Source organism: Aythya marila, assembly GCF_965140915.1.
Source record: "Aythya marila genome assembly, chromosome: 31".
In the NCBI taxonomy this organism is placed as follows: domain Eukaryota; kingdom Metazoa; phylum Chordata; class Aves; order Anseriformes; family Anatidae; genus Aythya; species Aythya marila.
The window spans coordinates 40,929-66,916 of NC_139072.1; the positions used below are offsets into that span (position 1 = coordinate 40,929).

Genomic DNA, 25,988 nt, shown 5'->3' on the forward strand with positions numbered 1-25,988 from the left:
CCCCAAATCCCCCCCCCCCCCTCCCCAACCCCCCCCCAGCCCTTTAATCCCACCGGATTAACGCCACGAGGCCGCTTAATCCGGGATTAAGCCTTATTAACGCGTCCTTGGCGCCCCTATAAAACCTTTTAGGGGCTTCATGGCTTGGGGGGTGCTTTATTTTGGGGTGGGGGGGCTGCTGATGGACCCCCCCCACCCTTTTTTGGCCCCCCCCCCCCCCCCCCAGGAGATTGAGGAGGACCGGAGGCGAGCGGAGCAGGAGGGGGTGGCGGTGACGGCGCCGCGGCACCGGCGACCCCCCGAGCCCGAGAGGCGCAAGGAGGGGGGGCTTGGGGTGAGGGGGGGGTCCGGGGGGGGGTCCGGGAGGGATTTGGGGGGGTTTTGAGGAGAATATGGAGGGTTTGGGGGGCTTTGGGGGGGGTCCTGAGGGGTTTGGGGTGGTCCTGAGGGGTTTGGGGGGGGAATATGGAAGTTTTTTTTTGGGGGGGGGGGGGCTGAGGGGATTTGGGGGGGGGTCTGAGAAGTTTTTTGGGGGGATTATGGAGAGTGGGGGGGGGTTGGGGGGTTCTGAGGGGGTTTGGGGGGGAATATGGAAGATTTGGGGGGGGTCTGTGGGGTTTGGGGGGGGTTCTGAGGGGTTTGGGGGGAGTCCTGGGGGGATTTTGGGGGGGGGGTCTTGGGGTGAGTGGGGGGTTTGGGGGGTCCTATTTTTGGGGGGGGATTTGGGTGCGGTTTTGGGAGTTTTGGGGGGCTTTTGGGGGTCATTTATGGGGCCAGACAACATGGAAGGCTCTTTTATTTGGGGGGGGGGGACACTTTTGGGGTACGGGGGGCATTTTGGGGCACTGTCCCCCCCTCACCCTTTTCCCCCCCCCATAGGAAAAGCCCGGCCGGACCGAGCGGAAGCCCCCCGCCGCCCCCAGACCCCCCCGCGGCTCCGCCCCCCGCCCCCCTGGCCGCCCCCCCCGGGGGGAGCCCCCCCCGGCCCCGAGGGAGCGCGGTGCCCGCGGGCGGCGCTCGGGGGGCCGGGGCGGGGGGGGGGCTCCTGGGGGGTCGGGGGGCGACGCCGGCCCCGACCGCAAATCCCAGGTGGGTTCGAGGGGTTTTTTGGGGTGGGGGGGGTGGGGGCTTAAAGGGTTTGGGACCCCCCCACCACTAAATTCTTCCCCCCCCCTCTTTTAAGGAATGGGAGGAGCGGCGGCGGCAAAACATCGAGAGAATGAACGAGGAGATGGAGAAAATCGCCGAGTATGAGCGCAACCAGCGGGTGAGGGGGGCTTCCCCGTCGCGATATGGCCCCCTCCTGTCGCGATAGGGCTTTTCCGGTCACGATGGGTCCCCCCATGGTCATGACAAGGCCCTTCGGGTTGTGACAGGACCTCCCTCTATCACGACATGGTTCCCTCCCATCGTGATAAACCTACTCCTGTCGCGACAGGACCCCCCTTGTTCGCAATACAGCCCCCTCCCATCACAATACGGACCCCTCCCTTTGCGATATGGCATCTCCTGTCATGATATGGATCCCTTTATCACGACACGGCCCACTCCCATTGTGATAAACCTACTCCTGTCATGACAGGGCCCACCTTGTTCGTGATATGGTCCCCTCCCTCTGCAATAAGTCCCCTCCTGTCATGATATGCTCCCCTCTATCACAACACAGCTCCTTCCAGTCGCGATATGCCCCCTTCTATCACGACACTGCCCCCTCCTGTCACAATAATCCCACTCCCATCACAACAAGACCCCCCTTGTTCATGATACAGCCCCCTCCCTTTACAACAACTCCCCTCGAGTCACGATATGCCCCCCTCTATCGCGACACGACCCCTTCCTGTCGCGATAACCCCCTTATTTCCCCCCCCCCCCAGGACGGGCTGCAGGACCGCAACCCTGTGCGCAGCTTCCTGGACGACCCCCGGCGCCGCGGCCCCGCTCAGGACGAGCGCCACGGGGGCAGCCGCCGGCACGGCCGCAACTGGGGGGGCACCGACTTCGAGGGGGTCCGGGCCGGCTTGGAACAGCGCGTGAGTCCCCCACGAGGCTTTACGGGACAGAAAAAAGTCAGATTTGGGTTTTTTGAGCTTTTTTTGGGGTCTGGTTTTAGGGTCGTCGCCGCGCCGCCCCCACCATGACCGGGCCGCGAGCGCGCCGAGTACGCCCGCTGGAAGCAGGAGCGCGACGAGATCGACCGCCAGCGCCTCGCCCGCCACCGCCAGCCCACCGGGCAGTGGCGCCGCGAGTGGGACGCCGACAAGACCGACGGCATGTGGGTGCCCCCCCCCGGCCCCCCCCGACCCCAAAACCCCCCTAAATCCCCCCAATTTACCCCCCACCCCCCCTATTTTACCCCTCGCCCCAATTTATCCCCCCCCTGCAGGTTCAACGACGCGCCCGACGCCGAGCACGGTGCGATATCACCTCGATTTACTTAGATTTTTGGGGTGCCCCCCCCTTTTTTCTTAAAGGGGGGGGCTCTAAGCGAGGCTCGCCCCCCCCCCAGAACCCCAAAAGCGCCCCCCCAAGCCCCCCACTTTCGGCGAGTTCCTGCCCGCGCCGCGCAGGAAGCGGCAGAGCCACGGGCGCAACCCCGGCACCAAACCCTACAGGTGAGCTCGGGGGGGTTCCCCCCCCCTTTTTATTGCCCCCCCCTCAAATTTCTGCCCCCCAGGGGCTCTGATATCGCCCCCCCACCCCCAAATTTTACCCCCCCCCCCCCCCCCAAGCATGCACGACGACCGCTGGGAGGAGGAGAAGGAGCCGGCGGCGCAGCCCGGCGGCGCCGATGGGAAGGGGGCGCAGGAGGTGAGGCTGAGACCCCCCCCCCAAAAAAAAAAAAGCCCCCCCCCCCGTTTTATGGGGGTCTTCCCCCCGTAGAAAGATGCCCCCGGTTGGTGTGCTCCCCCTCCCCCTGATAAATCTGGCCCTGGTTTTTGGGGGGGGGGGCCACACATCTACCCCCAAAGCTCCCCCCCCTTTTAGAGACCCCCCCCCCAAAAGCTCTCCCCTTTTGGGGACCCCCCCAAATCTCTCCCCTTCTGGGGACCCCCCCCCAAAAGCTCTCCCTTTTTGGGGACCCCCCCCAAAATCCCCCCAAAGCTGCCCCCTTTTGGGGACCCCCCCCAAAAGCTGCCCCTTTTTAGGGCCCCCCCCAAAAGGTCTCCCCTTTTAGGGACCCCCCCCCAAGCTCTCTTGTTTTAGGGACCCCCCCCAAGCTCTCCCCTTTCAGTGACCCCCCCCCCCAAAGCTGCCCCCCTTTTAGGGACCCCCCCAAAAAACTGCCCCCTTTTTGAGCCCCCCCCCCCCCGAAAAAAAAAAAAGCTTCCTCCATTTTTTGAGACGCCTCCCCCTGTTTTTCAAACCCCAATTTTTTGGGACCCCCCCCCCCTTTCCTCTCTGTCCCCCCCCCCAGCTTGAAGCAGCTCCCGGCGGGACCCCCCCGCAGCCCCCCCCCGGCCCCGAGGAGGACGAGGACGAGGACGAGTGGGAGGACGTCAGCGAGGAGGAAGAGGACGATGAGGAAGAGGAGGAAGAGGAGGAAGACGACGAAGGCAGCAGCCCCCCCTCCCCCGCCGAGGCCGCCCCCCCCCTCCTCAGTGCGTCCGCCCCCAACCCGCCCCCCCCAGGCTTGGCGGGGGGGGGCTGCCCCCCCCTCAGCCCCCTGTTCCCCCCCGAAAGCCCCCGACCCGTCCGCGACTGGGGCGAGGAGATGGACCTGGCCTCCCCCCCCCCCGGCGGCCTGAGGGGTGCCCCCCCCGCGGCCCCCCCCCCGGCACAACCTGCAGGTAAAATTTGAGGCGGGGGGGTCACAAATTAAATGCGTGTGTGTCCCCCCCCCCCTTTCTTCAGCACACGCTGATTTGTGGGATTTTTTTTTTTTTTTGGGGGGGGGACGACCCCCTAATTTGTGCCCCCCCCCCTTCACATTTAGGGCTGAGCCCCACGGAGCAGCTGGGCCCCCCCGGGGGGCTTCCAGCCCCCCCCCAGGACGCCCCCCAGCACCCGACACAAGGTGGGAACAGCGATAATATTTTGGGGGGGGGGGGGGACGCAAACACCACAACGCCACCTCCCAAAATTTAACGGGGGGGCTCTAACCACCCCCTAGTTATTTATTTTTTTAATTTTTATTTTTTTTTATCCCCCCCCCCTTACAGAAACTCTACAGCAGGACCCCGAGGGCCCCCCCCCCGGCACGGTGGAGATCACCGACTTCCAGCGGGTGCGTTTCCGTAAGCGCTCGCCCCCCCCCGCCACCAGCTGACCGCCCCCCCGGCCGTCCTCCTGCATGCCGCCTCTTTCTTTTTCTTTGGGGGGGGGTCTTCTGGCTTTATTTTTCGCCGGGGGGGGGGCTTGCTGTATGGCTGTCTGTCTCTCTGTCTGTCCCACATTAAAATTTTTGCCTCCCCCCACACAGCCCTGAGGTCGCCGCCGCAGCTCCTGTTTCCCATCGTGTCCCCCCCCACAACAAAATTTTTATTTGGGGGGGGGGGGCTCCCCTAAATGTTGTCCCCCCCCAATATTTTTTTTTTTGGGGGGGCTCCCCAAAATCTGGTGCCTGGTTTTAGGGTCCTCGTGTTCCTTTTGAGGTCCCTGCTCCCCCCCCCCCCCCCCCCACTTCAAGGCCATGGAGATGGGGGGGGGAGCAGGGGATGTTCGACCCCCCCCCCCAAAAAAATTGCCCCATTTTGGTGTTTTTTTTTTGGGGGGAGGGGCGGTATTTGTAAAATAAATCTCAAAAAAGCCGCTGCGCCTGGTCCCTGGTGCTGGGTCCCCCCCCCCCACAATGAAATTCGGAGGGTCCTGGACCCCGTGGGGGGGTCCGTGTCCATCGAGGAGGAGGAGAAATGAGAAGATTTTGGGGTGAAATGAGAAGATTTTGGGGTGAAATGAGAAGATTTGGGGTGAAATGAGAAGATTTTGGGGTCCTGGGGAGATTTGGGGCTGAAATGAGAAGATTGGAGGGCCTGGGGGGGGCATTTGGGGGTGAAATGAGAAGATTTGGAATCCTGGGAGTGGATTTGGGGTGAATTGAGAAGGTTTTGGGGCTCTGGGGGTGGATTTGGGGGTGAACTGAGAAGATTTGGGGTCTCGGGTGGAGATTTGGGGGTGAAATTAAAAGATTTGGGGGCCCCAAAGGGAGGCTTGGGGTGGGTGAAATGAGATTTTGGAACCCTCGAGGGAATTTGGGGGTGAAACTAGGAGATTTGGTGCTTGGGATGGGGTGAGATGAGGAGGGCTAGGGCTCTGGATGAGATTTTGGGGTGAAAGGAGGAGAATTGGGGTCTGGGGGGCTGCTCGGGGAGGGCAGCGGCTGGGCGCAGTGCCCCCCGGTGATGGGACGCGAACGGGACCAGGATGCTCAGGGCACCACCTTGGAATTCCCCCCCCCAAAAAAAAAAATAAATAAATAAAAATAATAAAAAACCCACAGAATTTGGGGTTTCACCACCCCCATTTCCTCCCATTTCGGGTCGCCACCCCACCCAGCCCCGGCGGCCCCGCCACCGCTTCCTCTTCACCGCTGGCATAAAACCGCGCTGCCCCGCGGCCCCCATCCTTCGTCCTCAGCGCCGGGAGAGCGGCCGCAGCCCGCGGGGACCAGGTGAGCCCCCAAAATCCCCACCCCGACCCCGGTGGGCTCCGAGGTTTCCCCCTGGGTGGGCTCCGACCCCCTCCGTGCGCGCCGGGGGGCTCCCGGTGGAGCCCCTTGGTTGCGTTGCGATGCTCGGAGGCACCAAAATTCATCTCCCTGGGGTCCAAATCCCCTCCCTATGGGCACCAAATCCCCTATAGGCACCAAATCCCCTATAAGCACCCAATCCCCTATAAGCACCCAATCCGTGGTTGCGTTGTGCTCAACCCAACTCATCCCCATGATCTCCTCTTCCACATCGCGCCCTCCTCCTCGCCCTGGGGTCCCATCCCCGGCTCCGTGATCCCAAAACCCTCCCCACCCCGTTATCCCCCCCCCCCCCCGGGGAAGGTGCCCCGGTGTTTCCTCACCCGGCCGCTTGCATAAGGCAGGAGGAAGGAGAAGGGCTCGCCAAGGAAGTGGGGAAATCGCGAGTTCCTTGGTGACGGCGAGGGCGGAGGTGGATGGCGAGCGGGAGGAGGCTCTTGAGCAACGCCGGCTCCTTGGGGGGCCGCTGGCCCCGTGGAAGAGCGGCTCTGTAGGGTCAGACGCAGAAAGGCGGCTCTGTAGGGTTGGAAGGGGAAGGGCGTCTCCGTAGGGTTGGATGGGGAAGGGCATCTCTGTAGGGTTGGATTGAGGAGAACGTCTCTGTAGGGTTGGGTGGGGAAGGGCAGCTCCATAGTGTTGGAAGGGGGAGGAGAAGCTCTATAGGATTGGAAGGGGAAGGGTATTTCTATAGGGTTGGATGGGGAAGGGCGTCTCTGTAGGGTTGGATGGGGAAGGGCGTCTCTGTAGGGTTGGATGGGGGAGGACATCTCTATAGGATTGGAAGGGGAAGGGTATTTCTATAGGGTTGGAAGGGCATCTTTGTAGGGTTGGAAGGGGAAGGGCATTTCCATAGGGTTGGATGGGGGAGGACATTTCCATAGGATTGGAAGGGGAAGGGCATCTCTGTAGGGTTGGGTGGGGAAGGGCAGCTCCATAGGACTGGAAGGGGAAGGGCATCTTTGTAGGGTTGGAAGGGCAGCTCTATAGGGTTGGAAGGGGAAGGACATCTCTGTAGGGTTGGAAGAGCATCTTTGTAGGGTTGGAAGGGGAAGGGCAGCTCCTGGGTCCTCCCCGCGTGGGTGGAGAGGTCCCTTGGTTGGAAGAGGGCGAGAAGATGAGGGGTTGGGTAGGGTTGGGGTTGGGTTGGGTTGGGTTGGGTTGGGTTGGGTTGGGTTGGGTTGGACGCAACTCTTGGAGATCGCCCAGCCCCTTCCACGATCCTCCACCAGATTGCGCTCCCCATCCGACCCAAACCTCTCCTTTTTCAGCCTAAAACCTAACCCCTTGACCAGTGCAGCCTTCTCCACGAGCCCCTTTCGATATCGAGGGCCACCACGAGGTGTCCCCGCGCCCTGCTCGTGGCGGGGACGCGTCCTACGGGGTTGACCCCCGAGGGCGAAATCCTTTTCCCACCGCCACCTCCCCTCTCGCCCCGCTAACGGGGTTTGCTCCTAGGTGCACGATGGACTTCCAGAGCTACAACTACTCCAACTACTCCGGCATGGAGGACTACAGCTTCGAAGATTTCGGCGACTACGAGGTCCCCGCCAGCCACCGCGCCGTCCTGGCGCTCTACACCATCATCTTCCTCCTGGGCGTGCTGGGCAACGCCGCCGTCATCTGGGTGAGCGGCTTCGAGCTGCGGCGCACGGTCAACGGCGTCTGGTTCCTCAACCTGGCGGTGGCCGACCTCCTCTGCTGCTTGGCCTTGCCCTTCCTGGCCCTCCCGCTGGCCCAGGACCACCACTGGCCCTTGGGGGGCTTCGCCTGCAAGCTCCTGCCCTCCCTCACCATCCTCAACATGTTCGCCAGCGTCTTGCTCCTGATGGCCATCAGCGCCGACCGCTGCGCCCTGGTGATGCGGCCGGTCTGGTGCCAAAACCACCGGACCCTGGCGGTGGCCCGGGGGGCTTGCGTGGCCGCGTGGGTGCTGGCCTTCCTCCTCACCCTCCCCTCCTTCATCTTCCGCGATGCACGGCGGGACCCCTTCTCCGACAAGACGACGTGCGTCTTGGAATACGCCGCGGTCGGGCGGCACCAGCGCCTCACCGAGCTCCTCATCGCCGTCTCCCGCTTCATCTTCGGCTTCCTCGTGCCCTTCGTGGTCATCTCCGTCTGCTACGGGCTGCTGCTGGCCCGCGTCCACAGCAAGCGCTTCACCCGCTCCAAGAAGGCCACCAGGCTCGTCCTGGTGGTCATCGTCAGCTTCTTCGCCTGCTGGCTGCCCTTCCACGTGGTGGGGCTCATCCTGGCCTCCGCCCCGTCCTACAGCGCCTTGTTCAAGAGCGCGGCGGCCGTGGACCCGGTGGCCACCGGGGTGGCCTACATCAACAGCTGCATCAACCCCGTCATCTACGTGGTGATGGGCCAGGACTTCAAGGACAAGTGCCAGCGCTCCTGGCGCGCCGTGCTGCGCGGCGTGATGAGCGAGGACCTCTCCGGCAGCACCTTGGGCGACAGCCGCATCAAGACCAAGTCCACCGCGGACGACCAGAGCGTCAGCACCAACGTCTGACCTCCTGCCTGAGGCCGCCGCCTTCTCCTCTTCTCTTTTTGGGGAGGGGTCTGGATGGGACCCGAATCTACGAGGGGATGCGTTCGTCGTCCTCTATCTTTTTTTTTCCAGGGTGGGGAAGCTGGAGGGTCAAAGTAACCGACGTCTTGGCCTCGTGGACCTCCTTGGAGGCTCTCCGGAGGCCACCACGCTCCAGCCTCCTGGAGCTGCCTCCTCCTCCGAGCCTGGACCCTGCGCCCCACTCCCGGCCCCATAAAAACCACCTGAAGCCCTCCCCGCCCCACGTCCCCGTGGGGCAGCGAGCTCTGAGGTGAGGCTGAGCCTCCCCCCGTTGGGCAAAATCCACCCCAAAGCGCCGGGGCGCGGCATGCCCCACCAAAAAGGGGTCACCCCCCACTTCGCCCCGGCCACCTCAGCCCCGTGCCTTCGCCGTAGCCGCGTCCGACGTCGCCAATAAATCGCCGAGCCGCTGTGGTTTGCGTGTCCTCGAGGTGTTCTTTGGGTTGCTCTCCTTGGGGTTGCTTTTTGGGGTTCTTCTTGGGGTTCTTCTTCAAGGGGTTGTCCATGGGTTGTTCTTTGAGCTGCTTTTTGGGGTTCCTGGGATTCTCTGGGGGTTGATCCTTGGGGTTCTCCTTGGGGTTCTCCTTGGGGTTGCTCCTTGAGCTGCTTTTTGGGTTTCTTGGGATTCTCCAGGGGTTTCCCCTTGGGGTTGCTCCTTGGGGTTGCTCCTTCAGCTGCTTTTTGGGTTTTTTGGGATTCTCCAGGGGTTTCCCCTTGGGGTTGCTCCTTGGGGTTGCTCCTTCAGCTGCTTTTTGGGGTTTTTGGGATTCTCCAGGGGTTGCCCCTTGGGCTTGCTCCTTGAGCTGGTTCTTGGGGTTCTGCTTGGGGTTGCTCCTTGAACTGCTTTTTGGGGTTCACCTTGGGGTTCTCCTTGGGGTTGCTTCTTGAGCTGCGATTTGGGGTTCTCCATGGGGTTGTTCCTTGAGCTGCTTTTTGGGGTTCTTGGGATTCTCCAGGGGTTGCCCCTTGGGGGTTGATCCTGGGGATTGCCCCTTGGGGTTGCTCCTTGAGCTGCTCTTTGGGGTTCTCCAGGGATTTCTCCTTGAGCTGCTCGTTGGGGTTTCCCCCCCGGGGAGGGCGATGCAGCCCTGGGGCTCCTCCACCCCATCAGAGCTCCTCCACCCCTGGATGACTCAGGGCACGTGTGGGTGCGGCGGGGAGGGACACAGCTTTTGGGATCCTGCTGGGAACGTCGGCGGTGTTGTGAGCTCCGGGAGCGTCCTTGGGGGGGTAAGTAGGCACCCAAAATCTTAAAAATTCAAATTAAAAAAAAAAAAAAAAAAAGGTAAGAAAAATAAAATCGGGGGGGGGGGTGTTCTGGCTCCTATAAAGTGTTGAGCAAGACCTGCTCCTGCAGTTCTCCTTTTTGGGAAGATTTTTGCTGCTGGGGCAATTTTTCGGGGCCAGATGACGCAAAGGTCCCATCCCACTGCCCGGAGGTTGCTCAAACTTCTCGTTCCGGAGGGGACGGATCCTGACCTGTGGTCAGAAAGGTCCTCGTCGCGGTGGCGGCGGTGGAGACGTCTCCGAGACCCCCCAAACTCCACCTGGGGTGACCCCGGCGGGGACCCGAGCGGAGGATGACGCCTTCGTGGGACCTCGGCACCGACTACGCCGACCTCGAGCTCAACTTCACCGCCCCGGCTTTCGAGGAGGCCCCGGGGCTGCCCCCGGCCATCGGGGCAGCTTTGGGGCTGGACGCTTTGGCTTTTCTCCTGGGGGTCCCGGGGAACGTCGCCGTCATCTGGGTGAGCGGCGTCACCCTCCGGCGCACGGTCAACGGCGTCTGGTTCCTCAACCTGGCGGTGGCAGACCTCCTCTGCTGCTTGGCCTTGCCCTTCCTGGCCCTTCCGCTGGCCCAGGACCACCACTGGCCCTTGGGGGGCTTCGCCTGCAAGCTCCTGCCCTCCCTCACCATCCTCAACATGTTCGCCAGCGTCTTGCTCTTGACGGCCATCAGCGCCGACCGCTGCGCCGTGGCCACGCGCTGGTGGCACCGGACTCCCCGGAGGGCGCGGAGGCTCAGCGGGGCGCTGTGGGTGCTGGCCTTCCTCCTCAGCCTCCCCTCCTTCCTCCTCCGCACCCTGCGCCGCGACCCCTTCTCCGAGAAGACCACGTGCGGCCTAGACTACGCCACACTTGGCCGCGGCGCCGAGCTCGGCCTGGCCGCCCTCCGCCTCTTCGCCGGCTTCCTCGGCCCCGTGGTGGCCATGGCGGGCTTCTACGGGTGGCTGCTGGCCCGCGGCCACCCCGCCACGAGGCCGGTGACCACCGTGGTGGCCTTGGTGGGCTGCTTCGTGGGCTGCTGGTTGCCCTACCACGCCGTCTTGGTGGCCCTGGCGCTCTACGCGCCCGGCGCGGCGCCCTACAAGCGGGCCTTGGGCGCCCAACCGTTGGCCATCGCCTTCGCCCACCTCAACGGCGCCCTCAACCCCCTCCTCTACGTGCTGTTGGGTCGGGGGCGCGCCCGTTCCCTTGGGGGGCGCCTGGCGTGGGTGCTGTGGGACGGGGACCCCCCCGGTGACCCCAGTCCTTGTACCACCGAGGATGTGGTGTAGAGGTCAATAAAGGGGGGTTGTGAGCTGGGGGGGTTGTTTCTGAAGAGTGGGGGGGTTGGGGACAGGGTGGGGGGGTGGTTGGGGACAGTGGGGGACAATGGGGATGGTCGGGGACAGTGGGGGACAATGGGGGTGGTTGGAGATGGGTGGGAGCAGTGGGGGGCACTGGAGATGGGTGGGGACACTGGGGGTCAATGGGGATGGTTGGGGACATTTGGGGGTGGATGGGGACAGTGAGGGGCACTGGGGACGGTTGGGGACACTGAGGGTCAATGGGGATGGATGGGGACAATGGGGGGCACTGGGGACTGTTGGGGACAATGGGGAACAATGGGGATGGATGGGGGCAGTGGGGATGGGTGGGAAAAATGGGGGACAATGGGGACATATGGGGACAGTGGGGACATAGGGGGGTCAATGGGGGCAGTGGGGGGAAATTGGGGTGGCTGGGGACAATGGGGACAATTGGGGACAATGGGGACATTTGAGGATATTTGGGGACATTTGGGGAATGGGGGTGGTTGGGGGACAATTGGGGACATTTGGGGACAATGGGGGTGGTTGGAGACAATGAGGGTGGATGGGGACAATGGGGACATTTGGGGACATTTGGGGAATGGGGTTGGTTTGGGGACAATTGGGGACATTTGAGGATATTTGGGGACATTTGGGGACAGCGCCGCTATCGCTGCCACCAGCGGCCGAGACGCCCCGCCCCCTCCCCTCCTCGCCCCGCCCCTTGCGTGCATGACCACGCCCCCTGGGGCATAACCACGCCCCCGTTCGTGGCCACGCCCCCTTCCTCCCGCCTCGGCGGGGCTCGGGCGCCCCCGTGCGGCCTGGAGGGGCCGGGACCGGGACCGGGACCGGGACCGGGAGCGGGGCCTGGGGGGGGGCCGGGACCGGGCCTGGGGGTGCCGAGACCGGGAGCGGGGCCTGGAGGGGCTGGGACCGGGACCGGGGCTGGGAGCGGGGCCTGGTGGAGCCGGTACCGGGGCCTGGGGCCTGTGGGAGCCGGTACCGGGACCCAGAGGGGCAGGGACCGGGGCCTGAGGCCTTGGGGGGTGCCGGGACCGGGGCCTGGAGAGGAAGGGACCGGGGTCTGGGGGAGCTGGGACCGGGGCTGGGACCAGGAGCGGGGCCTTGGGGTGCCGGTACCGGGGCCTGGAGGGGCAGAGACCGGGACCGGGACCGGGGCCTGGAGGGGCAGGAACCGGGCCCGAGGCCTTGGGGGTGCCGGTACCGGGTCCTGGCTTGGCTGAGGCCTCAGAGAACCAGGCCCAGGCCCTGAGGAAACCCAGCACCAGGCCCCAAGGCCCGGAGGCTTCGGTCCCGGTGGAGCCGTGATGGAACCGGAGCCGGGCCCGTCTCCCGGTGGCGGAGCCCCGCGGTCGTCCCGGTGGGACTGGGACTGCCCGGTGGCTCGGCGGAGGCTGGAGGAGCTCTACTTCCCCCGACGGGCCTGCCCCGAGGAAACCCGCAGCTTCTGGGCCTTCTTTGAGCGCCTGCGCCGCTTCCAGAGCCGCCGACCGGAGCGGGAGCCATCGTGGGACGACGCCGAGGACCGGCCACCTTCTCGCCGCCTCGGCTTGCCGCGCCGCTACCACCCCCGGCACCGCCTCAACCTGGCGGTGCCCAACCCGGAGCCGTCGCCGAGCCACCCTCGGGTGCCCCGGGAAGCCCTGCAGGAATTCCTCGACGCCTGGCTGCTCTACCTCGACTTCGAGCAGAAGCGGAGCTTCGCCAAGCTGGCCAAGCTGCAACGGGAGCGCCAGGCTCTGCCCATCGCCCGGGCTCGCCAGCAGCTCCTGCAGGCCGTGGCCGGCAACCAGGTGGTGGTGGTGGCCGGCGACACCGGCTGCGGCAAGTCCACGCAGGTGCCGCAGTTCCTGCTGGCCGCCGGCTACCGCCGCGTGGCTTGCACCCAGCCCCGCCGCATCGCCTGCGTCTCGCTGGCCAAGAGGGTGGCCTTCGAGAGCCTGCAGCAGTACGGCGACCAGGTGAGCTGGGAAGCGCCGTCGGGAATGATTTGTGAAAGAAAAGAGAAAGGAAAAGGTAAAAAAAAAAAAAAAAAAGGTTAAAAGGAGTGGTTTTGGCACGGCAAAGCGCTTAGAAGGCGATGTGCGGCGCTGCTGGGTTAATATTTACCTAAAATGCTCAGCCTGGGAGCATCATTGGGGACCATTTGTAAAGTAAAATAAAAATAAATAAATAAAAAGGAAAAAAGGTAAAAAAAAAGAAAAAGAAAAGTAAAACTAGAAAGTAAAAGGTAAAAAAAAAAGGTAAAAGTGAGCCGTTCTGGCACAGTAGAGCGCCTAGAAGGCGATGTGCAATGCTGCAGCGTTAATGTTTGCCTAAACCACTCAGCCTGGCTGCATCGTTGGAGACAATTTGTAGAAAAAGCAGGAAAAAAAAGGTGATAAAAAAACGATTTGTAAAAAAAAAAAGGAAAAAAGTTGAAAAAATAAGGTAAAATGAGTGGTTCTGGCACAGCAGAGCGCTTAGAAGGCGATGTGCGGCGCTGCTGGGTTAATATTTACCTAAAACACTCAGCCTGGGAGCATCATCGGAGACAATTTGTAGAAAAAGTAGGAAAAAAATGTAATAAAAAAACGATTTGTAAAAAAAAACAAACAAAAAAGGTTAAAAAAAAAGGTAGAAGTGAGCAGATCCAGACAGCAGAGCGCTTAGAAGGTGACGTGTGGCGCTGCAGCGTTTATATTTACATAAACTGCTCAGCTTGGGAGCATCATCGGAGACAATTTGTAGAAAAAGCACCAAGTAAAAGGTAAGAAAGAAACGATTTAAACAACAAAAAAAGAAAAATGATAAAAAGAAAAATGATAAAAAGGTAAAAGTAGAAAGTTAAAAGTAAAACGAAAGGTAAAAGCGAGCAGTTCTGGCACAGCACAGGATTAAAATTCCTCTTGGTGTCTTAAAATTGCTTTTAGTGTTTTAACCCTGCTTTTTTTAGTGTCTTAAAGCTCCTTTTAGGACAAATAATTAAGGAATAATTAAGGAAACAACTTCTTGGATGCAGGATGCTTGAGCATCAGCCATCCCCATCGCGCTACCACCGGACCGGGCCGCCCGGCAAGCGCCGTAAATCCCATTTTCTCTCTTTCTGCCCCATTTTTCCTCTCCCTCCCCCCAGGTGGGCTACCAGATCCGCTTCGAGAGCAGCCGCTCGCCCGCCACCAGCATCGTCTTCCTGACCGAGGGGCTGCTGCTGCGGCAGGCGCAGCGGGAGCCGGCGCTGCCCGCCTACGGGGTGATCATCGCCGACGAGGTCCACGAGCGGCACCTCCACGGGGATTTCCTCCTGGGGGTCCTGCGGCGCCTGCTGCCCGCCCGGCCCGACCTGAAGCTGGTGCTGATGTCGGCCACCATCAACATCCGCCTCTTCTCCGACTATTTCGGGGGCGCCCCCGTGCTGCAGGTGCCCGGGAGGATCTTCCCCATTTCGGTGAGAGAGGTTTTGGGGCTGGAGAGCGTGGTTTTGGGGCTGGAGAGTGTGGTTTTGGGGCTGGATCGGGTGCTGGGGAGGATTTTCCCCATCTCGGTGAGCCCCGAGCATGATTTTGGGGCTGGAGGGTGTGATTTTGGGGCTGGATCAGGTGCCCAGGAGGATCTTCCCCATCTTTATGGGTGCTGAGTGAGATTTTGGGGCTGGAGAGTGCAATTTTGGGGCTGGATCAGGTGCCCAGGAGGATCTTCCTCATCTCACGGAGCGCTCAGCATGATTTTGGGGCTGGAGAGTGTGGTTTTGGGGCTGGATTGGGTGCTGGGGAGGATCCTCTCAATCTTGGTGAGCCCAGAGTGTGATTTTGGGGCTGGAGAGCGCAGTTTTGGGACTGGATTAGATGCCCAGGAGGATCTTTCCCATCTCGGGGAGCACAATTTTGGGGCTGGAGAGTGTGATTTTGGGGCTGGATCGGGTGCCCGGGAGGATATTCCCCATCTTGGTGGGTGCTGAGTGTGATTTTGGGGCTGGAGAGTGCAATTTTGGGACTGAATTAGATGCCCAGGAGGATCTTCCCCATCTCGGTGAGCACTGAGCGTGATTTTAGGGCCAGATCCCAGCTCAGGACCATCCCCAAACTCCTCACCTCCCCGTTTCTTGACTTTTCGCCTCCCCCAGGTCATCTACGAGCCCATCCCCAAGGAGGAGGCGGCGGCGGCGGCGGGGAAACCGGAGCGCCTGGACCCCCGGCCCTACCTGCGGGTGCTGCAGGCCATCGACCACAAATATCCCCCGGAGGAGCGCGGCGACCTCCTGGTTTTCCTCAGCGGGGTGGCCGAAATCGGCGCCGTGCAGGAGGCGGCACAGGTCTACGCCACGCAAACCCAGCGCTGGATCGTGCTGCCCCTGCACAGCACCCTCTCCGTCAGCGAGCAGGATAAGGTGGGCGCCGCGAGGAGCTCGTGTTTCCCCTGCCCTGATGGAGTTTTGCCGAGCTCCTTCGTCCTCCTGCCCAATTTTTGCCCCCCCTCAGGTGTTTGATGTTCCCCCTCCTGGCGTCCGAAAGTGCATCCTCGCCACCAACATCGCCGAGACCTCGGTGACCATCGACGGCGTGCGCTTCGTGCTGGATTCGGGTGAAGCCTCGCTGGCCTCGGGGGGAGCCTCCTGCTCCTCCCTGCCCTGCCCTGACCTTCTCCATCCCTCCAGGGAAGGTGAAGGAGATGAGCTACGACCCCCAGGGCAAGCTGCAGCGCCTGCAGGAGTTCTGGATCAGCCGGGCGAGCGCCGAGCAGCGCAAGGGCCGCGCTGGCAGGACGGGACCCGGGGTCTGCTACCGGCTCTACGCCGAATCCGACTACGACGCCTTTCCCCCCTACCCCGTGCCGGAGATCCAGCGGGTCGCGCTCGATGCTCTGGTCCTCCAGGTAACTGGGTTCCTTCCCCCTTTTTTAGGGTGCGGTCGGAGCCCCCAAAAATAGGTGCTCGGGATCTTGGCAGCCTAAATATCCGGGTTGTTTTCCTTCCATGAAGCTCTGCCCGCTTCTCCCCCAGGTAAAAAGCATGGGGCTGGGCGACCCCCGCACCTTCCCCTTCTTGGAGCCCCCTCCCTCGGCCAGCCTGGAGACGGCCGTGCGCTACCTGCGGGAGCAGGGGGCTCTGGATGAAGCCGAGGAGCTGACGCCCATCGGGACGCTGCTGGCCCAGCTGCCTGTGGACGTGGTGGTGGGTGAGTGATGGTCAGGGGGAGCGCAAAACCCCCCCAAAACCTCCCTTTTAAGCCCTCGCCGCGTCCCTTTTCTCCGTCCCGCAGGCAAAATGCTGGTGCTGGGTGCACTTTTCGGGCTGGCCGAGCCCACGCTGACGGTGGCGGCGGCGCTGAGCGTGCAGTCGCCCTTCCTGCGCCTCTCCAACGCCAACCCCGACTGCGCCACCGCCCGGCGGCCCCTCGAGAGCCCCCACGGGGACCCCCTGACGCTGCTCAACGCCTTCAACGAGTGGGTGCAGGTGAGGGGGGCGAGGAGATGGTGGGATGGGGACGGGAAACGGCTCCGTTTTGGGGCCGGTACCGGAGCCCGCGGTGTCCCCTTGCAGGTGAAGTCGGAGCGCGGTGGCAGCTCGCGCAAGTGGTGCCGGCGGCGGGGCTTGGAGGAGCATCGGCTCTACGAGGCTGCCAACCTGCGGCGGCAGTTCCAGGTGAGGGCACAACGGAGCCAAATTCACCCGAAACCTCCCCATTTTTTTATTTATTTTATTTATTTATTTAACCTGCGGGTTCTCAGCGACGTTTCCTCCTCCTCCCCAAAAAACAGGAGCTGCTCCGAGACCACCGGCTCCTGGAGGCGGCCCCCAGCCGACCCAGCGACAGCTACAGCCGGCAGAGCCGGCACCGGGAGCGCCGCGAGCTGCACCGGCTCTGGCGCCACCACACCGAGACGCAGGGACGGAAGCGCAAGGTGCTGCGGCTCCAGGATGGCACCGCCGGCTCCTCCGGTGAGGAAGAGGAGGGAGCAGGCTCCCGCGAGCCCGGTGAGCGCAGCGTTGACATCCAGGTGAGCCTCGGCTCCAGTTCCCTCGCTCAGGAGGCGAAATTGGGCCCCAAATGAGCTCTTGGCACCTTCTCTGTCCCCGCAGGATGTCAAGTTTAAGCTCCGCCACGACGTGGATGAGCTGCAGGCCGTGTCTGGCTCGGTCCTGTCGCCCTCGCAGCTTGCCCTGCTCAAGCTGGTGCTGTGCAGGGGGCTCTACCCGCAGCTGGCCGTGCCCGACGCGCTCAACAACAGCCGCAAGGACTCGGATCAGGTGCCTGTCCCCATCCACGACCAACCCCTTGGATTTGGGGGGCTCTGCCCACGCTCCAGCCCCTTTATTTGGGGGCTCCGTGGTGCTCATCCTGCTCTCGCCGCAGATTTTCCACACCAAGAGCAAGCAGGGCGTCGTGCTTCACCCGTCCTGCGTCTTCGCCACCAGCCCGGAGCTGCTGCACGCCAAGGAGGTGAAGGAGCGCGGTGGGACCAAAGGTGGGCGACCCCGATCAGCTTTTTCCGCACCCATTTTTGGATGGAGAGCCCCTCCGGCATCGGGATCCGGCCCCCCACCAGTCGGTGGGGACGGGGAGAGGCTCAGGACCCCCCTGAGATGCCCCTCGTGTCCTTGCAGAGGACGGGCTGAGCCGCCACCACCAGCTCCTCGCCTTCGTCTCGCTGCTGGAGACCACCAAGCCCTACCTGGTCAACTGCATCCGCGTGCCGGCGCTGCAGGTGGGCTCTCGGTGCTTCCTCCTCCTCCTCCTCTTCCTCTCTGCCCCATTACAGCTCCTCAAACCGTCCCTGCCTCGCTCCTCCAGGCTCTCCTGCTCTTCTCCCGCTCGCTGGACACCAACGCGGACTGCACGCGGCTGGTGGCGGACGGCTGGCTGGAGCTCACCCTGCCCGACGCCGCCGCTGCCCTGCGCTTCCTCGCCACCACCCTGCAGCTCCGAGCCTCCTGGGAGAAGCTCCTGGACCAGCAGCTGGACCCCGGGGGCGAGGAGCCCAGCTCCAGGGACCTCTCCGCCCTCAAACGGGGGCTGCTGGAGTTCCTGGGGATGGAGGTGGGGGCTGGAGGGGGGCGGTCGCGACGCGCGGGGTGGTTTTAGTGTTTTTTTGGGGTAAAAGTGAAGGGGAAACGCCACGGGGAGGTGCTGGCATCATGGAGCACTGGGCTGGTCCCAGTACAGCATACAGGATACGTATATCCCTAGTAGATATACTATATATACAATTATATCTTACTGTATATACTGTATGCTTATATCCCTAGTAGATATACTATATATAAATGATATCTTCCTGTCTATATAGTATACATATATCCCTAGTATATATACTATATATATAACGATATCTTACTGTATATGCAGTATATATACTAGTATATATACTATAAATACAATTCTATTTTACTGTCTATACAGTATACATACATCCAAAGTAGATATACTATAAATAAATATCTTACTGTATACACGGTACATGTATATCCCTAGTATATATACTATATATACAATTCTGTCTTACTGTATATGCAGTATACATATATCCCTAATATATATACTGCATATATAATGATATCCTACTGTATACGCAGTATATTTATGTCCCTACTATATATACTACATATATAATATCTTACTGTATACACAGTATATGTATATCCCTAGTAGATATACTATATATTATCCCTAGTATATATACTAGATACACAGTGATATCTTACTATATATGCTGTATATATATATCCCTAGTATATATACTACCTATACAATTCTATTTTACTGTCTATACAGTATATATATATCCAAAGCAGATATACTATATATAAATACCTTACTGTATACACAGTATACATATATCCCTAGTATATATACTGCATATATAATAACATCTTACTGTATACACAGTATCTGTATGTCCATAGTATGTATACTATATATACGATGATATCTTACTGTATATACAGTATATATATATAGTATATATAATATATATATGATTCTGTTTTCCTGTCTATACAGGATACGTATATCCCTAGTCGATATTCTATATCTAAGATTCTATCTTCCTGTATATACTGTATGCATATATCCCTAGTATATATACTATATATACAGTGGTATCGTACCAAGGAGGATCCATCCGAACACCACGACCATGTTTTAATTTGGGGGGCTCACGGAGCACCCACACGGGCTCTGGCCTCCCCCCCGGGGTGCCTCCAGCCACAACCCCGTGGCGGTGCTTGGTCACGCACCCCCAGGGCTTCACGTCGGGGTTAAGGCTGGCCCCAGGAGATTTTTGGGGAGCTCAAATGAGATTTTGAGCATCTCCTCGTGTCCCCCCAGGCACCGTACCGCCTGCGCCAGCTGACGGGGCTGGAGAAGCAAGCTCTCTACGTCGGCCCCCAGACCGTGCCTGCGGCCCCCCACCTCCCGGGGCTCTTCCAGGGCACGGAGCTGAAGCCTGACGAGGTGAAAGGCGGCCACAGGGTGACTGAATTCCTCACCTACAACTGCCTGGCCGTGAGTACCCCCTTCTCCCACCCTCTTTTACATCCTCCTGGGGGTGTGTGTCCCACTTATATCCTTGTGCCCCCACCCAGACGGACACGGACCTCTACAGCGAGTGCCTGCGGACCTTCTGGACGTGTCCCCACTGCGGTCTCCACATGCCCTTCACCCCACTGGAGAGAATGTGCCACGAAAGTGCCTGCCAGCCCACCGAGGGTGAGCCCCCCGGGGCTGAGACTGGGGACATTTGGGGACAGATTTCCTTGGGGGGGCTTGGGGAGGGTTGGTAAAGGGAGAGGGGTGGCGGTGATCATGACCATACCCTGAAAACGTGGCACAAAATAAGAATTTTGGGATGGGGATGGAATAAAAAGGTTTGGGGGATGATCCTTAAAGGGTTTGGGGGCTGATCTTGCACTGTCTGCCCCCGCAGCCCCCCCGGAGGAAGAGGCTGGGAGCTCTTCCAAAACCTCTGCCCTGCACCGGCTCTACCACTGCGACATCTGCCAGCAGGACTTCACCCTCACGCCCACCGACATCCTCCGGCACAAGAAGCAGCACCAGTGAGCCCTGCTCACTGGGACGCCTGCCCCGAGGGCTTTGGAGCCTCCTGGGGAGGGTGGAGACCCCCAAAACTGGGGGAGCCCCCTGCTCTGCTGCCCTTGGTGTCCTTAGAGACATCAGCTGCATCCTCGAGGACATCGCGTGGGTCATCGGTGACACTGTCACGTTTCCTCAGGTTGGGAAAACTTGATTTAAGTTATTTTTTTGATATTAAATATAAATAAATGTGTTTTGTTTTTTTTTTTTTTTTGAGAAGCTGGGTGCTGTCCTGGTGGTGGGGACAGGGTTTTGGGGAAGTTTCCCCTGCCCCGTGCTGCTGTACAGCGCGGCTCAGCCAGTGTGTGGCACTCCCACACCACATTTCATCCCCTGCCTCCTCTCCTCCTCTCGCTGCATCGCTGCAAAAGGCACCGACAGGGCCCGTGCCACCACGTCCACGGCGTTCCCAAGACCTCGAGGAGCCTCAAGACTCAAAAACCAACCCCAAAACCCCACGACACCGCTGACAGGTGACCCGAGCGCCCCTGCTGCGTTCCCCTGGGAGGCCTGCTTTCAAGCCGTGGCTGCAAAAATGCCATTTTGGGGGCTGAAAATGGTAATTAATTAAAAATGAAAAGCAGTCTGGTGGTATTTTTAGCTCCATGGCATGCTGCGTTTTATTTGCCAGGAATTAAAAAAAAATAACGCAGCTCGAGCGACGTCGTGACACTTCGGTGTAATGAACTGCTCCCAGAGCAAAGTTTCTTGGGATTTTAATTGTGTTTTTTTTTAAGACCCGCAGCTTTTTGTGCAGATTTAACTCTTGCAATGGCTCCGTGGCCATAAAACGAGTGATAGAGGGGAAAAGGAAAAGCCTGGATTATTTTTTTTTTAGCTGGCAAAGCAGCTCGAGCAGCCAGGCGTGGCGAGGGAGGATGCTGAGCGCTTCCTCATCCCCTTTTTTCTTGGTAAATTGAAATTTCTTCCCTTTTTTTCACCCCTCGGCTCGCTCCTTTGCCACTTGCCGTTCGCCTTGCCTCTTTGCTCGGGCTTATCCGCAGTTAATTACCGCTCGGGCCCAGGTAATTCCTGGCAGGAATTAATTAAGCGGGCGCTTCGCTAAGCAGCTTATTGGGGTTTACAGGCAGGGGGATGCTAATTCGGGTGGTGGAAGTGGCCTCCCCCCACGGTAAGCATCCTTCTTCCCCTCCCCACCACCGCTTGCTCGGCTTCCTTGCTTCGCTCGGCTCCGACTTTGCTTCATTTATTTGATTTTTGGTTCTTTTTTCGCCTTCGAGCAGGGAGGGGGAGTCCCCGTTGCCGTGGCAGCGGGGCGGGATGGGAGATGCTCCTGCCATAGCGATGGGAGATGCTCCTGCCATGGCAACGAGCATCACGGGGGAGCTTGCAGACGGGTTTTGCTTTATTTTTTGCTTTTTTGGGGGAAAAAATAAGCCCCACTGCTTCGCTTAACCACCCCTCCCCGTCAGCTGCACGGCAGAGGGCGACGCGAGTTGGGCACTGAAAATATTCAATGGTTTGGGCTTGGAAAGAGGCAGCTCCACATCGGGTTGTAGAAAAGCCAAAAGGGGACCCAAATTTGCCCAAACTTGACCAAACTTGGGCCCCCAAGCCAACTGCACGTCCTCGCCTTGATGGAGAAAACCCAACAGCCCTCCCCAGGATTCGTCAGGGCTCCCATAAAGCTCATGGCACGGAGGAAAAAGGAGGCGAGGGGCTAGAGGAAATTGCCTTATTTCTTTTAAAATCAGCGAAAATAAAATAAAAACTAATTTACACGACCGAAAATTAATCAAGGCGGCCGTAACGAGGGGAGATTCATTTGCTCGGAGCCCTGCTAATGAAAGCCACAAATTCAAACCCCACGTGCTAAATCGCACGTGCTAAAATCGCTCATTTTTTTTTAACAAATTGCTAAATCCTCTGGATTCCCAGCCCTGTGGCGTGGGTTGTCCACTGGGGAACATCTCCCAGCACCAAATCCTGCGTGAAAACACCCTGATATTTAACAAACCTCATTAAAACGCTTCCCCCACGATGATTTCCCACATCCTTAGGCCACATTTTCCAACGGAATGGGAAATTTGGGGTTGATTTCATGAAAAATATAAGAGCTCCAAGCTCTTCCGCCCTGTTAATGACCTCGTTTTGTTCTTTGCAATCTTCTCATTATCACCCTCGTCAGTGCCGTGTAGGTTAAGGCAATCGCATTAACCTCTAATTGAACCCAAGGCCGTTGTTTGGGGATAATTAAGCCTTGTCGTTAGCGAGGTCGAGAGGGAACTGAACGTCGAGGCCAAGGCAGAAAGCTCCCAGCTGAGCTCTGGCTTCCTGGAAGCAGGGGTGGTGTTGGCCTTTTTTTTATTATTATTTTTAAGGGATTTCTCTGAAATTTAACCACTTTAAGAGTGGCGAAGGGATGGAAATCATCGGCGGAGGGTGTGCTCAAAGGAAACTCGTGGTCTTCTTCCGTGCCTTTGTGTGCTGGAATTAGGGGGTGAGAGAAGAAATCAGGGGGTGGGGGATGAAATTAGGGGGTGGGAGGCAAATTTAGGGGATGGGAAGTGAATTTAGGGGACAGGAGATGAATTCAGGGGATGGGAGATAAATTTAGAAGGTGGGAGGTGAATTTAGGGAACAGGAGATGATTTCAGGGGATGGGAGATGAATTTTGGGGGTGGGAGATGAATTTTGGGGATGGGAGGTGAATTTAGGGGATGGGTCAGGCTGAAATTGCCCGGAGGAGGGCAAATGGAGCTTTTTTGGGATGCTCTCTTCTCCAAAATTGATTTTTTTTGGAGATGCCACCACTACTCCCTCTTCCCAGCACCACCCTTGTGGGATGTTCCAGCTCCTTTTGCTCTTTTTTTTAAAAAACAACCAACCAAAACACTCATTTTATCCCCAAAACCCATTTTTTTTTTCCCCCTGCAAACCCCTCGCCTTACAAACCTCCAGGACCAGGGAGCCCCTGCTGGCAGCATCACTGCTCGTTAGCCCGAGCCCAAAAATGATGGGAGCTCTGCAAAATCCCTGCTGGAACATCGCAGCTCAGCCCCTTGCTGCCAAAACCATTTTCTTTTCGAGCAGCTCCACGGCTTCGACGCCGGGCAGCTGTCACCTGAAAGGAGACGAGATGGGAAAGGGATGAAGTTGAGGGTTTTTTTTTCTCTTTTTGAGGGGGGAGCACAGGTTTTGCAGCCCCCCCCATTCTATTTAGCAGGGGAAGGATGTCAAGAGGAGGATATTTTATGAACTTGACAATAAGGGAGTGTGAGAGTGTGAGAGCAGGGGAATGGCTGCAGCCCAGGGGCTTGTCTGCGTGCACCGACTTAATTCGGATTAATTCAGCCTAAAAGACTAAAAATACGAGATTTTGCGTTGACAAAGTGCAGTAAAAATGCTAAAACTCTCTCTTTTTTAAAAATTTTTTATTTATTTTTTAGGAACTTCCATTTGCTCACCTATCAGACAAAATGAAAAGAGCCAGACATCATCACCGCTGGTAGGAGAGCGCTTTTAAAAATTAAGAATCAGCACAAATCTTGCTGCTCTTTCATCATTAACAACGGTTCTGGAAAAAATAAATAACTAAAATAAAACCCACACTGCTTTATCCTGTTTTACTGCTATATTTGTCCATAAAAAGACCTTTTAAGCATAAAAAAAGCTGCGCTGTGCCATAGCAGCCCTGGGTGGAGAAGCCCCACGAGGCTCCACGTCGTTTTGGGTGGAAATCCTGCGGGATGGGGATGGAGAGCATCCATCAAGCTCAATTTCCCCGCGCTGATTTTGCTGCGTGTGCAAGCATCCACCTCTACCCACCAACCTTCCCGACTGCAATCAGCGTTTAATTAGCTCCATGCTCGTCAGTGCACATATGCAATAAATTGCTGCGCGTGCAAGTTGGCAGCACGGGGCCAAAACCAAGTGATTCTCTGCAGCATCTGCTCCGGTTTCCTTTCCTAAGGAGAGCCAAGATCCCATCTTCCAAGCCCGGTGTTGTACTCTGTGATGTTGCCCATCGGTTCTGAGGGCAGTGAGAAGAGGAGCTGGCTGGGAAAGAAGAAAATAATTCAAAAAAAAAAAAAAAAAAGGAGGAAGAAAAGGTGGGGAAGTGCTAGAAATAATTTCTGCTTCAAGGCTGTACAACTGCAACCTCTGTGATTCTGAGATAACCCTGGGTTTTCCCCAGAATTTCTTCATGGTAAGCTTTCTCCCAGCACAAGACTCTATTAGCTGGGTATTTTTCTCCCCAAAATGCCTTTCTGGTGGTGATGCACAAGCTCAAAGCGTGCAGCAGATGCGATCAGATTAAACCTGCAGCAAGCAAACACGGGGGAAGGAGAGGCTGAAACGAGATTACACAGATAATTCGATTAAAATTTCCCTCCTCGTGCAGAGAGTGCTTGACGGACAGCTCGAAGGACGGCTTAATTACGGTTTTCAACCTGTGCGGAACCAGAGATTTACTGTGCTGCTCCAGTTATTAACTCAGATTTCAGAGGAGCAAGTGATAAAAAAGATACTGCGGGCTTGCTGGTGCATTTCTGGGGAAAAAAAAAAAGAGAATCTGAGAGAGATCAGGTTCTGACAGCAGATCTCTCTTAGTTGGGTGGATAGAAGTGGAAGAAGATCCAGCTGTTGGAAGCACAAAGCAGATGCACCATGAGCAAGGTGACAAAGAGGTGATAACAAGAATAATAAATAAATAATAATAATTAAAAAAAAAAATCACAGATAAATCTTGAAGAGCTGGGTACAAGCAGAGCTGCCAGGGCATGAAGTGTCGCCATGAGATGACAAAAACTGATGTTTCTGCATCATTTTTGGTGGCTGTCCTGAGGAGGGCAACCCCAGCTCATGCAAGCACAACCCTCGTCCTCAAGCAGCACCAGATATCCACGGAGGAGGTGAATGATTTGAGTATTGGCTACTGAAGACAAGAAGACACTCTTCCACGTGCCGGTGGGATGGTTCCCCAGCACCTGGAAGGGATTCAGCACCAAAAACCACCAGGATTCATTGAAATCTCTGCCAAGGCTTGGGCTAAAGGCCATCGGTGTCTCCCATCGCACGTCGCTCGTACCCAACGTTGGCGTCGCTCGTTGCTTGTGCCCAACGTTGGCATCTCCCACTGCTCATACCCAGTGTTGGCATCTCCCATCACTCATTGGTTCATACCCAGCATTGGCTCCTTCCGTTGCTCATCGTTTGTACCCAAATTTGGCATCTCTCATTGCTTGTGCCCAACGTTGGCATTTCCTATCATCGCTCATCGATTCGTACCCAACATCGGCATCTTCCATCACTCATTGCTCACACCCAATGTTGGCAGCTCCTATCCCTTATCAGTTCATACCCAGTGACGGAATCTCCCATCACTCATCAGTTTGTACCCAACATTGGCATCTCCCATCACTCGTTGGTTCATACCCAACGCTGACGTCTCCCATCGCTCGTACCCAACCCCAACCTCACGTGTGGGCACCAGCTCTCAGCCTCCACGTTTGGGTGGCGTTGTGCTCATCGTTTCTCCAGCCAGTGATTTTTCTCCAGCCTCCCATTAAGGTGTCGGTGCGTTTGTCACCGTCCCCTCATTGATTTTCCCCGGGGAAGATGCTGGCAGGCGCGAGCCCGTGATGGATCTGCCCACTTTAGCACATCGATGCTGCCGAAGCCATCACCGCTCTCTCCGCTGTTTGTTATTCTACATCTTGAAGGATTTGGCCAATTCATCTGGGAGGTGAAGAGAGATAAATAGCATGGGACAGACAGTTCAATTACGCCTCTGCTGCGGATGGCAATGACCAGAAAAATGTCAAGTTTCGGTAGTGGCCGCGAGGACAGTGCCCTCCGGAGAGCAGGGGACTTGCGAGTGAGACGTTGGTGGCCCAGGACTGCAGGAGAGAGAGGATGAGATCCATCTAAAGCCGTTCTTGTACCATTCAGCCTCCAGAAAAAGAACCTCTGATGATTATTTTAGGGGCAGACAGCTGCTGCTCTTGCATTGTGCAATTTAGGGCCGCCTTCCTGGGAGGTTTTAAGGCTTGCTGTCACACGCCGGGTCCCACCACTGCTTTGCACAGTTCACA

At 58.2% G+C, this 25,988-nt stretch overlaps 3 protein-coding genes across 3 annotated transcripts in view; all 3 read left to right on the forward strand.

Moving 5' to 3' along the window:
* CCDC9 (coiled-coil domain containing 9) overlaps window positions 1-8,675 on the forward strand; it is a gene marked incomplete at its 5' end in the record, with an annotated part of 10,098 nt that extends 1,423 nt beyond the window's left edge. The window contains 12 exons of the mRNA XM_082781556.1: window positions 227-334; window positions 880-1,089; window positions 1,184-1,267; window positions 1,875-2,030; window positions 2,139-2,272; window positions 2,384-2,412; window positions 2,507-2,612; window positions 2,730-2,808; window positions 3,416-3,788; window positions 3,935-4,015; window positions 4,161-4,225; window positions 7,142-8,675. Of these exons, the coding sequence (XP_082637682.1) occupies window positions 227-334; window positions 880-1,089; window positions 1,184-1,267; window positions 1,875-2,030; window positions 2,139-2,272; window positions 2,384-2,412; window positions 2,507-2,612; window positions 2,730-2,808; window positions 3,416-3,788; window positions 3,935-4,015; window positions 4,161-4,225; window positions 7,142-8,515 (2,799 nt within the window). The 3' untranslated portion in view covers window positions 8,516-8,675. The remainder of the gene's footprint in view (window positions 1-226; window positions 335-879; window positions 1,090-1,183; window positions 1,268-1,874; window positions 2,031-2,138; window positions 2,273-2,383; window positions 2,413-2,506; window positions 2,613-2,729; window positions 2,809-3,415; window positions 3,789-3,934; window positions 4,016-4,160; window positions 4,226-7,141) is intronic.
* A 943-nt stretch (window positions 8,676-9,618) lies between these two features.
* LOC309888945 (C5a anaphylatoxin chemotactic receptor 2-like) lies at window positions 9,619-10,819 on the forward strand (the record flags this gene model as incomplete). Its single annotated transcript, XM_082781604.1, has 1 exon — window positions 9,619-10,819. The coding sequence occupies exon 1, from the start codon at window positions 9,842-9,844 to the stop codon at window positions 10,817-10,819; it is 978 nt and encodes a 325-aa protein (XP_082637730.1). The 5' UTR covers window positions 9,619-9,841.
* A 1,021-nt stretch (window positions 10,820-11,840) lies between these two features.
* DHX34 (DExH-box helicase 34) lies at window positions 11,841-24,847 on the forward strand. Its single transcript, XM_082781599.1, has 19 exons — window positions 11,841-12,819; window positions 13,974-14,285; window positions 14,961-15,224; window positions 15,316-15,418; window positions 15,492-15,709; window positions 15,837-16,011; window positions 16,096-16,289; window positions 16,377-16,478; window positions 16,595-16,834; window positions 16,917-17,084; window positions 17,191-17,302; window positions 17,442-17,542; window positions 17,629-17,874; window positions 19,165-19,341; window positions 19,422-19,545; window positions 19,763-20,068; window positions 20,301-20,488; window positions 20,768-20,840; window positions 23,340-24,847. The coding sequence occupies exons 1-16, from the start codon at window positions 12,166-12,168 to the stop codon at window positions 19,894-19,896; spliced, it is 3,324 nt and encodes a 1,107-aa protein (XP_082637725.1). The 5' UTR covers window positions 11,841-12,165; the 3' UTR covers window positions 19,897-20,068; window positions 20,301-20,488; window positions 20,768-20,840; window positions 23,340-24,847.
* The last annotated feature ends 1,141 nt before the right edge of the window (window positions 24,848-25,988 follow it).